Consider the following 15,949-nt stretch of genomic DNA (forward strand, 5'->3'; position numbering starts at 1 on the left):
ATATATATATATATACACACATATATATATATATATATATATATATATAAAATCTTCTTTGGATGCCTTAGAAATTCATCGCCTGGAAGGCAAGACCAGATAATTTTCTGTGGTTTAGTATAAATAGAATATATAAGTATTTGTCATATATCTGACAACATTTACTAAAAGTATTCAATGAGTTGAGTTAATCAAGAAAGGCTTTTTCGGGGCGCCTGGGTGGCGCAGTCGGTTAAGCGTCCGACTTCAGCCAGGTCACGATCTCGCGGTCCGTGAGTTCGAGCCCCGCGTCAGGCTCTGGGCTGATGGCTCGGAGCCTGGAGCCTGTTTCCGATTCTGTGTCTCCCTCTCTCTCTGCCCCTCCCCCGTTCATGCTCTGTCTCTCTCTGTCCCAAAAATAAATAAAAAACGTTAAAAAAAAAAAAAAAAAGAAAGGCTTTTTCTTAAATTTTTTTTTTTTTTACATTTATTTATTTTTTGAGAGACATAGACAGAGCACAAGTTGGGGAGGGGCAGAGAAAGAAGGAGACACAGAATCCGAAGCAGGCTCCAGACTCTGAGCTGTCAGCACAGAGCCCGACGTGGGGCTCAAACTCACAAACTGTGAGATCATGACCTGAGCCAAAGTTGGGATGCTTAACCGACTGAGCCACCCAGGCACCCCAGGAAAGGCTTTTTCTCAAGGGTGTGAGTCTTGATGTGGATGCCAAAACAATTGTGCAAAGGCTGGAAACATTTTTCATACCTAAACAGCAAGAATAAAGATACAGTAGTTGGAATTAGGTAAGTTTGGGTAGAAAGTAATATGTAGGAAGATCTGGAAAACAGCAACAGAGGAGGTTATAGAAACATGTGGCAGCTAGTTCATAGAGGGCCTTGGATAGTAGTCTCATTTGAATTTAATGTATTTGAAAACCAGAACGTACTGTTCTCGAACAGGAAAGTGGCAGAGGAGAGCTGATTAGGTTCGCCATAAAAAATTGCCAGTTTTGTAGTTAAAAAATGCTCAAATATCAGCAGTTACACGAAGTTCAATCTATTAGTTTAGGTATACTGTTCAAAGCTTTTCTGTGGAACAGTAAGCAGTTTCAGATCTTCTGTGTCCTTTTTCTTCCTTCTGCCTACCTTGAATGCTCCCCCGACACAGTGCCTGTACTTCACCTTTTGCATGTGGGCACCCATGGAAAGTGGGTTACTTTCTGTCTTAGGGGAAGTAAACAAATAAAACGTAGCTAATTGAAATGAGTAAACTATTTTAGACAATCAAAATGTTTTCTGGGGGTACTCTTTCCACAAAATAAGCGATGCATAGTTATTGGAAAATATTAAATCAAAAGACATCTGTAACTCATCTCTTCAAATCTGGCCTTCAGATTAATCATTTGCCTAAATTGATTTCCCTGATAATGCAAAGCTCTTGGGAATTAAAAAATCTGATGGAAGGGGGGAGGAGATTTGAAATTGTATATTCAAATTTCATTGTTCAGATTCTGTTTTACATCCCTAAAATTTATAAGCCAACTCTGAAGTCAGTAATTTGGGAATATTGGGAATTTTAAAATACTGTTTCATTGTAAACATACAGGATCACATAGTATTTGTTATGAAAATATGCTTAAGAAGGAACAGCTTTCTGTTCAATTCTTCATTTTGCAACATGGTTTTAAATTATTTGGGATTAGAGCAGTGATTCCAGGATAGTGGTCACCATTCTTATTTCTTACTCTGCTGATTTTTAAAAGTAGATCCTACTATATCTATTGGGTTTGGTAATCCCTCTTTTTTTTTTCTAAGTCTGGTTAACATTGTTTATCATACTTTTTAGCTTAATATATTATGTATGTTTTTCTACAACAATATTTTAATGACTGTATATTTTATATTTATATACTGTAGCATAAGCAGTTGTCAATATTATGCATTTATTTGTATCTAGTTTCTTGTTATTCTTAACATTGTTTTAAGATCTTTATACACATATTATGATTATTTACTGAGAACAGCTTCCTAGAAAGTTGAATTGCTGAGCCAGGGGATACTTAAATTTTTAAGGCAAATTGCCTTGCAGAATGCTGTACCAATTTATATTCCCACTAACAATGTATGTAATTGCCTGATTCATAACCTTTGGGCAATATTGAAAATTGCCTTTTTAAAAGGTAATTGCTAGTTTAGTGAGTGAAAATAAGTGTTTTGTGCTTATTTTAATCTGCATTTATTTGATGGTAAGTGAGTTGAACAGTTTTGCTTGTCCCTTCCTTTTTGCAGTTCCTTTGTTAGAATTTTTTCTCATAATGTTTCTTTTTATTGAAAAAATATGCAGTCCATATATTCCATGTCTTTCTACTTGCTGAAAAGGTAAATTATTATTCCTGATTAGTTTTTCAATTTGTAGTTTACTACTTAAAGATGTGAGATAGGTCTCCAAAGTTAAATGCTTTCTCAACATCAGCCTGTAGGGGTCTCTCTAAACCAAATATTTGGAAATTAAACTGATTTTAATAAATTTAAATTTGTCTCTGATACAGGGACAGTCTCGGCGAGTTCAAGTGGAAGTGAAGTCTGTGCAGGAATCTGGGACTTTACCACTGATGGAAGAATGTATATTGTCTGTTGGCATTGGATGTGTAAAAGTTAGAACATTCAGATCCCCCAAGACTCTTGAGACCTTTCATGTAAGTTTCTGTCTCTGTGCCAGTTATATTCTTGGTGAAAGACCCAATGAGATAAGAGAGTGTTTTGGAACTTGCCAGAAAACTGCCTTCCATGAACACTTCTTTCAGTTTTTAATTTGATGTCTTTTTTTGTTTGTTTGTTACTGTATTACTTTTGCATGAAATCAGTGCACCTGAACCAGACTGTGGTTTTGCCCTGGTACATGGCAAACTGAGGGTTAAGACATCTCAGCCTCCAGAAATTCCTCAGTTGCCTACTAGTGATTAACTTCCCCCATCACCCACCCTTCTACAGAAACCCCCTACTGGCTTGTAAAGACTCTTTGCCAGCAGGTGTTTGATTTCTCCTGGGGAGTGGGACTATAAACTCAGCAGGGAGAGTATTGTACTGGTTCCTGAAAAGGTCAAATGAGCATTCTTCACTTTCCTATGAGAAGCTTAAGGTTTTACTCCCAACTTCCTGAAAACTATAAAGCAAAGAGTGAGGGTGAACATAGGTGGGAGATGAAACAGTATTTTCATTAAACTAGAAAATATAAAGTCTGGCAAAAGATTCTGGCTGTTGAGCATAGCCTGATTCTTGAAAAAATAATTGTTTTAGTTATGTGTAATATATTTTTTCTTTTAGGAGGAAGAGGAGGACATGGACAGCTACCAGGTAAGGAAGCACCTGTTAGCTTCATCAAATGAGCTTTATTAAAGTACTGAAGTACACATTCCTGAGTCTTGCTATACTGTTATTTAATAATTACACAATTAATTTTGATTCAAATATTGCTTTTCTCAAATTAAAACAGAGTTTTGTAGTCTTATGTATAAGAAATCATTTGTGACTTTCATCATTTTCCAAACTTAGAGCTCCCCATCCAAGTTTCCTACAGATCCATTTCTCCAGATCCTTTTCCTTGCACTCCCTCTCTCCTTGAGTGGAGTCACCCCTCCTTTTCCCTGTAAGAGCTATCTCATACTGAGCTTCAGTCAAGCCACACTGCTTAGGTATTTTCCATCTTTTAAACCAGGTCTGCCTTCCCCACTTATAAGAGTCACACGGGTTTGGTTTTGCCCCCTCCACCCTTCCTAATCTCCTGCAAGATTTTGTTTATGTCTGTCCAGTTCTATCATGTTAGTCTTGCTAGTCATTGTTTAGGACTGTCAGAGCTCTTTGGATCCTGATTATGTCATCCAGTGTAGTCACTCTCCTGGTTTTGCATCATTCTAATTTGATAAAAATGTCTGCCTTCCTATAAGTGACTGATAAAAATATTGTATCAGATAGGGTTAAATACAGAGTCCTATGGCACAACAATAGAGACTTCTTTTAAGCTGACATTATTCCATTAATCACTGTTCTTTGGATGTGATATTTCAGTCATTTATGATTTCATTCAAATAGATTCATTGCACATTTCTCCATCTTGTCCACAAGAATGTCATGAGCTATTTGGTTAAGTGCCTTAGTGAAATCCAGATACACACTGTATCTTCAGCATTCCACTGATCTACCCAGCCTTGTTAACTTTATTACAAAAGGAAATGAGGCAAGATTGGTATACAGTCAGGTGTTGAATGGTAGAGTTCTTCGTCTGTTGATAACGCCCTCTCCCCCTCCAAACTGCCCCCTACACACAAGAAACAAGGGAGAGAAACATTACATGTTGTTTGTAGAGACTAGTGAAACAAGTTGAAGGCTGAAACAAGTTAAGAGATTTGAGGAATTCTTATGATGGTTCCCAGGGATATAAATCTTAAGACTGTTGAGTAATATTTGTGATTTTTTTTTTTAATTTACTTATTTCTTTTTAGTAGGATCTATATTCAGTTTGGGGCTTGAACTTACAGCCCCGAGATCAAGAGTCACATGAGCCAGCCAGGCGCCCCAGTATTTGTGATTTTTATCCAGCAAAGGGACATTGTAGATCTTAGTTGTAAGGCTTGCCCCTTGAACCAATAGAAATAAAACTGGTTCTAGGTATCAGAGAATGTCTTTTCAGAAGCTGTCTTGTTCTAGAACAACAATTCTTTGATTTCTGGAACTTTCTGTTCCAAATAATGATTAGTGTCAACTAGTAGTGAGGGCAAAGATATTGATGTGTGATACTTTACAGTTTGAAGACTTAGAGTAAGGTAGATGGAGCATTGGTTTCAAGTATTTTGTCTTGCCGTTATATTTGCCATAATTTCCCTCGTTTTCTTCCAGGATCGGGATTTAGAGAGACTGCGTAGAAAATGGCTAAATGCATTAACAAAACGTCAGGAGTACTTAGATCAACAACTGCAAAAGCTTGTCAGTAAACATGGTAGGAAAAGCAAATTGAATATTTACCCCCCCCAGTCTGTGCATAATTAATCTCTATTTGCAGCCACATAAATTAGAAGTAGATGAACACATCAATAATGGGGATGGCAAGAGCATAGGAATGTTTCTTATTTATGTCCTGTCCTTTCAGAATAACATTTATTTAACTGTAATAATATCTTTCTATAGGTTTCCCCTTACCCGCAACAAAGAGAGAAAATATAGTATGTAAACATTGTCCTTCAAAAATAAATTAAGGAGGGTGCTAACATTTTTTATTTCTTATCCAAAAGTACTTGAATCCTTCAACTCTGGAAGAAATTATTCATGTGCTGGTGGTCCATGTTGGCTTTCCAAAGATGGCCTTTCTATAAGAGTACAGCCATGCTCTTACAGTTCACTTTTTATCATGATTGTTTTTTTAATCACTCATTAGGGAAGTAATAAGTTTTTGGTGAACCCTCATCAACCAGTGACTGAAATGCAGGCAAATCCTGTGGATACGCTGGACAGAAGTGTAAATATCAAGAGAGAAATCTGTGTGAGAAATCTGTATTTCATCCTTATTCCTGACGTTCTAGATAAAACAGAGGATGATGCCGACCGTGAAGCTCAACTTCTAGAGATGAGACTGACCTTGACTGAGGAGCGGAATGCGGTAATGGTCCCCTCTGCCGGCAGTGGCATTCCAGGGGCCCCAGCAGAATGGTATGAATGCTGTCACATGTGTTCTGATGTTCCAGATGTTCCCTGAGCTGCCTGCTTTCTGTATGAATTTTGCCTGTGTTTCAATTAATGGAAGACTCATCCTAGCACAGGGGAAAAGAATTAGAGGAAGTGTTAAATTATTTTCATGAATTGGAATAACTATGGCCTTAAACCGTGTTTTATTAAATAATATTGTTATTGGCCCAAGTAATTAAGATTTCTGAGAATCTAAATCAATATTTAATACCAGTGCACTTAGCATTAAAAAAAAGTTAATATGTTAATTACTTGGGTCATTCCCTTAAAAGACCATTCGGTCATAATAAAATTGCATCTCCAGGAGTTTTGGGTTTTGGGGCTGGCTTAAACTGTACTGTCAGCAAATGTTCTGTGCCACTTTATCGAAATTAAAAATAGTAAATTAAGCCATATGAGGCCCTTCGGTATGTAATTTTATAAAAAAGTAACTTTAAACAAGTGAGCTGTATTATAAACAGATAGAGGTATCTTAGAAGACTGAATTCTAGTATCAGAGCATATGATAATTATACATGAGAGCACCAGTGAAAAGCAACAGCAGTTACAGGTCAGTTTAGGGGCATCTCTGATGTGAAATTATAACAAAAACACAATACCCACAGTTACTATTGGCTTCATCTGTACTGTTCTCAGTGTGGATTAATGCTGTGACTCAAGGTACATGCTGCTCAGAAAGTCTGCTTTATTTGAGATGCTCTTTGTTCATTATGTTTTAGGACCCCAGTTCCTGGGATGGAAACACACATTCCTGTTATATTCCTTGACTTAAATGGTAAGTTAGGAGGTGCTTTCTGAAGGCTTACCTCTGACAAATTAGTGTCCAAGTAGCACCTGGATTCTAACGAAGTTTGCAGTTAGGCAGTTCTGTGAGCCTAAGGTTAGGGTCTATATTATGTATGCTGAGGGACACTGATACTTGACAAAGAATGACTTTTCTGTAAGAATAATATTTTTTGTAGCAGTGATAGGTATGTTTCATCATGGTGCGTTCTCACATTTCAATCTATAATCCATACAGTTGTGTGTATGCTTTGTTCTCATCATCAGGTTAGGTGTAGTGGTAGTATTTTCCTGCACTTAAAATAATTTCTTCTTTAATTCCTAGGAAAAGACTTCTGTCTGGAAAGAGATCCTCATGTAGCATGCTTCTTTTATCTGGTGTTTTCTTAGAACTATCTAATAAATTTCTTACTTTTTCTGTGAGTTCTTATGCCCTTCATTCCTGCATTGCTTAGTTATGAGAACCTGTCAATTTTTCCTTTCTTTTTTTCTCCTTCATGTAAAATGTTTTGGATGTGGCTACATTTTACCTATACTCTGCCCAGGGAAGGAAAATAAAAATGAAAAGGCAGATTAAAGAGCTAAAAATAAGTTAAAAGTCAGCAGTTACATTCCTAAATATCTGCAGGAAAACCATGTGTTAAAATTAACTATCCTAAATAGACAAGCTTAGATGTCCTCAGTGTGTTTCTTCCACCTAGCTGAAAGTGAGTTATAATATCTGAGGTATTTAGCATTTTGTACTACTTAACTTATTTAGATATATGGAAAATTATTATATGCACACAGAGTTAGTAAATAATATTTAGCCATTTCTACTGTCTGTCTACCTGATGGGGTTTCAATGTTTTGCCACAGCACTCTATCCTATCTTGTTCTCTTGAGCCTTGCATGCTGAGGGTTACTCCAGCCTATTCTTTTTTTTTTTCAACCTTTTTTTTTTTATTTATTTTTGGGACAGAGAGAGACAGAGCATGAACGGGGGAGGGGCAGAGAGAGAGGGAGACACAGAATCGGAAACAGGCTCCAGGCTCCGAGCCATCAGCCCAGAGCCTGACGCGGGGCTCGAACTCACGGACCGCGAGATCGTGACCTGGCTGAAGTCGGACGCTTAACCGACTGCGCCACCCAGGCGCCCCTCTCCAGCCTATTCTTATGTTAGGTTTCTAGATAGGTGAGGTGCTCTTGTGTGTGCTTGTGTGTGCATGTGGAGGAGGGTAAGAGTGGAAAAGAATAAGCTTATAGAAGACCTGTTGTATGGATATTCCAAGACATGGTCAAGAGCTTGTTCAGCCTTTTGCCCATTCTTGATCCACACAAGCCCACATACTAGAAAAGATACTTTTGGTGCCTACTCACAAGCTTAAGATGGATAGGGTGTTGGAAGGTCCAGGCTTAGAACTAAATAACTAAAGGGTCAGGGGGCAACCCTCCAAGTTTCCGGCTCATGTAGCCAATTGATTCTTTTGTTGAACTCAACTGTCAGATAATTGGAATCACTCTCGCTTCTCATTTTTCAATGCACTAAAAAATAGGGAATTTCGGTTATAATCCTATCATTAACATTTATGGGCTGACCTTGAATAACCTCTTGGGTATCTTGGCTTCATTTTCCTTCCATGTAAAATAAAGCATAAAGGTAAGAGATTGGATAAGATAATTTCTTGAGAGTCTATCCATCTCTAAGAACTGTTTAATGGTCCTCTTCCATGTCATGTAAGATTTTAGAGCCAAAAGCAAATGAAATTTGAGGCAGTAGAATTTTAATACCAAGCACATTGAAATTTAGCTGGTAAGGGTTATCCCTTAAAATGATCTCTGTATTTAATGGAACTTCTTTGCTTTTAGCTGATGATTTCAGCTCCCAGGATAATCTTGATGACCCAGAAGCTGGTGGATGGGATGCTACCCTCACTGGAGAAGAAGAGGATGAGTTCTTTGAACTGCAGATTGTAAAACAGCATGATGGAGAGGTAAACAAAGCATAACTAGGGAAAATCAGATGAAAAGTAGTTTCTTTAACCTTTCCTTGAGTCTTTTTAAACAATCAGCAATGTAATCACTTTAATGCTTACATTTGTCAAGATGCATAAATGAAAACCTTTCATTACGACTTCCAGAAAGATTGGAACCGCTTCCAGAAGGAGTAGATGGTCAAATTACATCCATTTGCCATTTATTTCCCCTCCTGGTAAAGGATCTCTCTCTGTTAGTATTCATAGTTCAGGTCAGCTTTGGTCCATCATAAACCGACATGATGTTTGGGATTTGCTTTGAAATTCTTTACTAAAGACTTTTTTTTTTAAAGTTTATTTATTTTGAGAGAGAGAGAGAGAGAGAGAAAGCATGAAAAGGGAGGGGCAGAGAGAGAGGGAGAGAGACAATCTCAAGCTCTGTGCTGTCAGTGCAGAGCCTGATGCACGGCTCGAACCCACCAACTGTGAGATCATAACCTCACCAATTGTGAGATCATAACCTGAGCCAAGATCAAGAGTCCGTCGCTTAACCGACTGAGCCACCCAGGTGGCCCTGTGGTAAAGGCTTTTTAAAGAGGAGAAAAAAGATGAAGTCAGTGTGGCAAAATCTAGATAATGTTTGAATCCGGGTGATGGGTATATAGTGGGAGCTTATTTTCTAATTTTGAGTATATCGGAAAAACAATAAAATAGTTTAAACAAGGAAAGCTGATGTGATGCTTAGGGCACATTATCACTTAGTGGTATTCCTAAGATGCAAAACTTTAATAGCAGGGAAAAAGACAACAAACCCAACTGTGATACATTCTGTGCAATTCTGTACATTCTGTACATTCTTATTTAATAAGTCAGTATCATGAGCAACAAAGAAAGGGTTGGGAACCATTCCAGATTGACGTGGACTAAAGGGACATGACCTCTAAATGCAGTTAGTGATCCTGGATTGGAACAGCTGAAAGATTTGAATGTAGACTATGTATAATATAATAGTATTTTATTGATGTTAAATTTCCTGAATATAATTGTCCTATGGTTAAGTCAGAGGATGTACCTGCTGTTAGAAGATACTTGTTAATGTATGTAGGCATGTAGAGTTACAAGTCTGTAACTTACTCTAAAGTAGTGCAGCAAAAAAATAATACTGCGTGTGTATGTGTTGTGAGAAAGAGAAAGGAAAAGTGGCAAAATATTAACAGCTGATGATTGTAGATGGAAGATACACAGGAGTTCATTTTCCTGAACAGCTGATGATTCTAGATGGAAGATATACAGGAGTTCATTGTCCTGAATTTGCACTTTATGTTTGAGCATTTTTCAAAATAAAAACATTTTAAAAGCCAGCCAGCCAGGAATATCATGCTCTGTTCTTCCCAGACTAGGGTGGTGGAGACCATATCTTCCTATCCCATAGCTTTTCAGGGAGGTTCTAGTACATCTGCACTCATGACCAGCCTGTAGGACTGTAGCCAAGTCAAGATGTTTCCTCGTGAGGTTGTTTTTTGTTGTTTTTTGTTTGTTTGTTTGTTTTGTTTTGTTTTGTTTTTCCAGGAGGAGAGGGAAAAGTATGTTCTTTCTGTCTCTGCAGGTGAGAGCAGAAGCCTCTTGGGACTCTGCAGTGCACAGCTGTCCTCAGCTCAGTAAAGGCACCCCTGCGGATGAGCGAGTGTATCTGATTGTGCGGGTGACAGTCCAGCTCAGCCATCCAGCTGACATGCAGTTAGTGTTACGGAAACGAATTTGTGTCAATGTTCATGGCCGGCAGGTGAGTCATTAATCCTCGTTGAAGAAATGACTTTAATCACAGGTCTGACATTGAGGGCAGGGCCAGGGAATGATTGTTCTGGCCTCTCATCTAAGCAGACTCTATGAAGCATTTTCTCTTCAGCGTGCCTGTTACTGTCTTGTAACTGTGCCTGCTTCGTTCTGGCACATTCCATCCCGACTTCTCCAAGACAACATTAAGTTGTTACAATCAGTCTTTCTTATTACATAGTCACAAATTAATGCCATTCTTTTCGTTGCCACAGAGCCCCGTCAAAGTGAAGTTCACTGTTTTGTTTTTTGACTTTTCGTTTGGGTCACGCAAGATGTGAAGGTTCTCTGTAGGTTTGCTGTTGTTTGGACATCTTACCCTCCGCTTTGCATCTCTTTCTTCCCTTTCAGTCATCTCTGCTAATTCACTGATTCACATATTTAGAGAGTGTACTCTGTCAAGCTTTGGGTAACAGGATAAGTTAGAAGTAGTCTGCATCTTGAAATAGCTAGTGTCCGTTGGTGTACGTAGACATATATTAACAGGTGATCTGTCTCTGTTGGGTTAGTGCTGTAATGCCGGTGCTCCCTGAGTGCTGGAAGGCTGCAGGCCGAGGGATGGAGAATTCACACCAAGGGAGTCAGAGCAGGTATCAGAGAGGGGGGTAGCATGCGAGCCACTCCTTTACAGACAAGGGAGTTTGGCAGGCAGAGGAGGAATTGACTCTTCTGTGGAGAGGAGAAAACACGTGTGCAGGAGTAGTGAGGAGGGACAGCATGGAGGGCTCAGACCACGAGAAGCAGAGTGTTGACAGGTGTGCTGGGGGGCGGGGGCCAGGTCCGTGGCCAGCCACGCAGTTGCAGCTGGATCAGGAAGGACCTTGTGCCATGTGACTGGGGTTAGTAGAAAACTTCTAGGTAAGGGTATAAACTGTTTCTTTCATTGGCTTTGCAAATATAGGACTTGGGAGACTCATTCTGGAGATTCTTTTAACTGTCTGTGCTCATTTTTTTTTTTTTTTTTTTGAGGCCTTCTCAGTACACTGACTAAAACCAGGACATATGAAAAGAAATCTTTTCATTTAAAAGAGCACAGTCATGGTTGACAGAGTCCTAGATGTAATCTCCACCCCTAAAAATTAATCTTTAGTTCTAAATGTCACACTGATATCAATCTTTGAAATGAAGACTGGCGGTAATGCTGTTAAAATTGCAGCTCTTTAGCTTGGCAATCCAGCATCAATAAAATCCAGGTCATTGGGTTAGCTAGACGTATATGGTGTGGCTCCCGTTCGCTCTTCTCCATCTCTCTTTTCTCGGAAGTCTTTAAGGGATTGAAAAAGACGTGTTGCTCTTGAGCATTTTGAAGTGCAATTTGCCATGCCTGAGCTAGAGATTCTGGTTGCCAGGCACTGAGACTGCCCTGGGACAACCACCAGCCCCACAGAATCCTTAACAGAAAGGGTGCATCATGGCATCACTGAACTCCTTCTGGTGTGTGTGTGTGTGTGTGTGTGTGTGTGTGTGTGTGTGTTTCCCTAGTTTGTTTTTATTTTTTATTTTTTATTATAGCGACAAGAAGTTGCCACATTTTTTCCCTGGTTGAAATGACTTGACATTATCAAATTGATGCTGAATGATGTAATAGTGTTTTAGGGCATGCCAGTTTCCCTCCTGATTTCAGATACTTCATTCCCAAAATTTGCTTCTTTATACAAGAACAGGGACTTCCTTATGACGCTAATGTGTGCAAATCAGCTTCAGTAGTTCCATACAGAAGGAAAGCAAAAAGTAGGTAACAACAGCACCCACACCTCCCTTCCCCACCCGTTAAAAAGAAAACAAACCTACAGCTGAGCTCTGACCAGTGTAATTGGCAGTGGCTCAGCATTGCAAGGCTGAAGTGGGTAGAATGAAGGGCTGAAATCAGTGGTCTGTTTGCATTCTAAAACTACATTTTTTATTTTAGTTTTTAATTTTTATTTTTTAACTTTTATTCTTATTTTTTTCTTCATGCTTATTTATTTTGTGAGAGACAGAGAGAGAGAGCAAACAGGGGAGAGGCAGAGAGAGAGAGAGGGAGAGAGAGAATCCGAAGCAGGCTCCATGGTGTCAGCACAGAGCCTGCTTTAGGGATCGAACCCACAGACTGGGAGATCATGACCTGAGCCGAAATCAAGAGAGGCTTAACTGAGCCACCCAGGTGCCCCATAAAAGTTACAGTCTTTTAAAAAGTTAACTATAGATCACTGAAGAGGAGAGAAATTATTATTAAGGAGGTTTGTGAAAATATGTACTTCTAGGACCAAATAGCTGGATTTTTCTATTTTCTTTCAGAGGTTCTCACATATTTCCTGCTTCCCTTTTGAATGAGGGAAAAAGTTGGGCATCAGTTTAATATTCTCTCTTCTTCTTATCTTGATTCACCAATTGTATTCTGCCCTCATCCCTGCTCTCTTCAACCTCTACAGGATGTTCAGTCTTAGCAGCATCTTCAAATGAGTCATCTATGCATTAATTCAACAGTTCAATTCTTAACTGTGCAAAGAGCACAGTCAGCATAAACAATGACCATGCACTCTTAAATCATTCTTCATAACGATCCTGCTTTGGTCAAGAATTTAATGCCTGAACTTGTCAATATTCATGCTGCAAGATGTCCATTGTACTGGAAAAAAAAAAAAAGTGTAACAGTACCAGTCCTTGCTTACATCTCAGAAGGTCACTTTATTGTGTCGAAGTCAACAGTCTTTTTTTTCTGTAGCCTTTAAGCAGAGCTGAACCAGATGCCCAGTGTCTGTTTCAAGTTTTGGGTTTATACTCTTCATATTATGGGTCTAGCACCTGTCACGCGGCAAGAATCTAATAAATTGGTTTTGTGCACTAAAATGAAGTTGAGGAGTCTCTATTTAGTGATTTGGATTTCAGCTTGCTTATGTTGGAAATATACTCTGTTTCTTTTTGTTAGAATGAATGCAGTATCCCTTATGCTTTGTTAATGAACACTCAGTTTTTGAGGTAGGAAACCATATCTTTCTGTTTTGTTTTTCTCTAGGGTTTTGCTCAGAGTCTCCTAAAAAAGATGTCACATCGAAGTTCTATTCCTGGCTGTGGAGTGACTTTTGAGATTGTCTCCAATATTCCAGAGGTGAAGGATTGTACAAAATTTGAGTTTACTAAAAATAAACATGTAAAAAGAGCTACGTCCCTGAAAAGTCACCTACCCAAGAAATACATAGTCCATGAAAATGTGTGTTTAGGCAAATGCTGTAGGTTTGTAGAGGAATTTTCGAATCTTAATGTGATTCATAGTAAAATGTACTTGTGGCTTCAAAGGTTCTGGTTTTAGTATTTTGTTGAAGAAGAACTTTCTTTTGAAAAGCAAATCAATACTCCTAGAAGACAGCACTCCTTTTCATTTCTAGTAGACATAAGGTAACAATATTGTAACCCTCAAAGGGAAGCAACATAGCGCAAAATAGAGATTCAAGCTTTGGAGATTCATTTTGGAATCACACAGAAATCTTACTTTCATCACCTCTCAGTGAGGTGCACTTAGTGAGTTACTTTGAGCCTCAATTTTTTCATTTATCAAATTGGGTTAGTGATACCTCTGTACAGGGTTGTTTTTTAAGGATGTTGTACACACACACAGCAGTAAATTGTAATTGCCATTATTATAGATCCTATTATTATTTTCCTCTCCTTATTTCCCTTTCTGAACTGAGAGAGCCATAGGAATCAAACAAATGGAGTTTCAAATACCCCCGGACAGAAGCTTGCTGGACGATGTAGTTTTCATTTGCTTCCTAATATTTAATCCCAGATTTATTCACCTGGTCTTCGACACAGCTGGCAATGGAGGCCTTCCTTACAGGGGTAGGAAGATATGAGGGTTCTTAGAAAAGGACTCTGCAAAAGGGAAATCAGAGCAGTCCTGTCTGTCACGCTCACCATCCAGAATCGAGGAGTGAGGAGGTGCAGATTATACTTTCCTAGGGAGTGAAGAATGGGAGAGTGTGCTGGGAGTGGACACTCCCTACTAAGCACACGGTCCACATCAGCACCCTACGCTTCATTTTTGAGTGCTGGAAGTTGTTGATTCTGTTGAGTGAACAGTAGGTGGACAAAATGTATTCTAAGCAGTGAGTTTTTGGAAGGGTGAAAAGATTATATAGTGCTTAGGCTCTGCTTTAGATTTCTTATACTACAGGAAGTCTTGTACTGGATCTCCAAAGTGTTAGACTTACATAGTAAGTATTAGCTGTTTAACTGTTTAATTTGGAGCCTGCTGCACATTTTAAAAATAAGTCTGTTTTCAGAGTTAGACTAGCTGCAAAATCTTGGGTCTGTAGTCGATTACTCTTTGTATACTTACATGCTCAGCAAGAGATGCAGTGTTTATTCTCTGTGTCTGAATGCTTTATGTCTTTCTGGTTGTTTCGTACTTTAACTCTATACATGGTTTGAATGCAGTTGAGAAACAATGACTGCTGTAGTGAACTCTCTTCCATTTTTCCATTTCTCTCATTTTCCTTCCCCTCCTGTCTCATCCCCTCCCAACTGTAGGTTCCTTATCCTCTTTAAAGGTACTTTTATTCCCTGAGTGATACAGTTTTCAAAGGGAGGAAATGCAGGGGGATCCATTGAGAGAGAAACATGTGGCCTCATGTGGTTGGGCTGCTTGTTAATAATTATCTAAACATCTAAGTTGGCAAGTGTTATTTTCACATTATCAAATCTTGATGATAAAGAAAAAGGAACAGCGAGACTTAAAACTTAACAGGAAAAGGACTACACTTAGTTTATTTTTTATTTAGAAACAAAAAGATTCCTCAAGGAATCTAGGTTTCATCATGAAAAATCCTTGAAAAGTTCTCTGTGTTCCCTGTTATAGCAGCTATGAGAGCTTAGTGGCAAAAGAACTGATGGTAGGCCAGAGAATAGGAAATGGTTTCAACTGTCTACCCCAGGACCCAGTAATTCCACCTCTAGGTGCTTACTCAAGAGAAGTGACCATGTGTGTCATAGAGATGTGTACAGGAATGCTCATAGCAGCTGAATCCAGAGGAACCCAAAACTGGAAACAATCCAAACATCCATTAGTGGATGAATGGATAAGCAAATTGTGGTATATCCATAGTGTGGACTATCACTTAGCTACACAAAGAAATGAACTTCTTCAATGAATCCAGAATCATTATGCTGAATGTAAGAAGCCAGACACAAGAAAGGATGATTCCATTTATGTGAAATTCTAAAACCGGTGAAACTAATCTGTGGTGAAAGAAATTACCTTGCCTTGGGGGGAAGGGTAGGCCGTAAGTGAACTTTCTGAAGTAATGGAAATGTTTTGTATCTTGATAGGGACATGGGTAACATGAGTGTATCTGTTTCTATAAAACTCAAGTTTCCCTTTTCTTATAAAATCAGGATAATGCCTGTTCCCTTCAGACACCAAAAAGTATTGTGTGTTGAGAGGTAAAAGGACTACTTTGTCAGGAGTATCAGGGGACCTAAGTTCTAATCTTGACTCTCTTGCCAATTACGTGGCCTTCATCTTTCCTCATCCATGAAATGAGGATGATTGCTTCTTTTCAGAGTTATTAAAAGGCTCAAATGAATCCTATAGTGGTAGGAGACAGAAGTTTTGTGAAGTTAAGCCACCTTCCAGATTCTTCCACATTTTATCTGTTCTTAAAGCTTATTTAAATTTTAAGAAA

At 38.7% G+C, this 15,949-nt stretch overlaps 1 protein-coding gene across 3 annotated transcripts in view; it reads left to right on the forward strand.

Moving 5' to 3' along the window:
• KIF13B (kinesin family member 13B) overlaps positions 1-15,949 on the forward strand; it is a 199,708-nt gene that overhangs the window by 134,794 nt on the left and 48,965 nt on the right. For all 3 annotated transcript variants that reach the window (XM_049632357.1, XM_049632358.1, XM_049632359.1), the window contains exons 25-32: positions 2,529-2,675; positions 3,304-3,333; positions 4,873-4,972; positions 5,553-5,679; positions 6,435-6,490; positions 8,347-8,471; positions 10,060-10,236; positions 13,282-13,374. In XM_049632357.1, the coding sequence (XP_049488314.1) occupies positions 2,529-2,675; positions 3,304-3,333; positions 4,873-4,972; positions 5,553-5,679; positions 6,435-6,490; positions 8,347-8,471; positions 10,060-10,236; positions 13,282-13,374 (855 nt within the window). The remainder of the gene's footprint in view (positions 1-2,528; positions 2,676-3,303; positions 3,334-4,872; positions 4,973-5,552; positions 5,680-6,434; positions 6,491-8,346; positions 8,472-10,059; positions 10,237-13,281; positions 13,375-15,949) is intronic.

The sequence above is a fragment of the Panthera uncia genome, chromosome B1, assembly GCF_023721935.1.
Source record: "Panthera uncia isolate 11264 chromosome B1, Puncia_PCG_1.0, whole genome shotgun sequence".
NCBI lineage: Eukaryota > Metazoa > Chordata > Mammalia > Carnivora > Felidae > Panthera > Panthera uncia.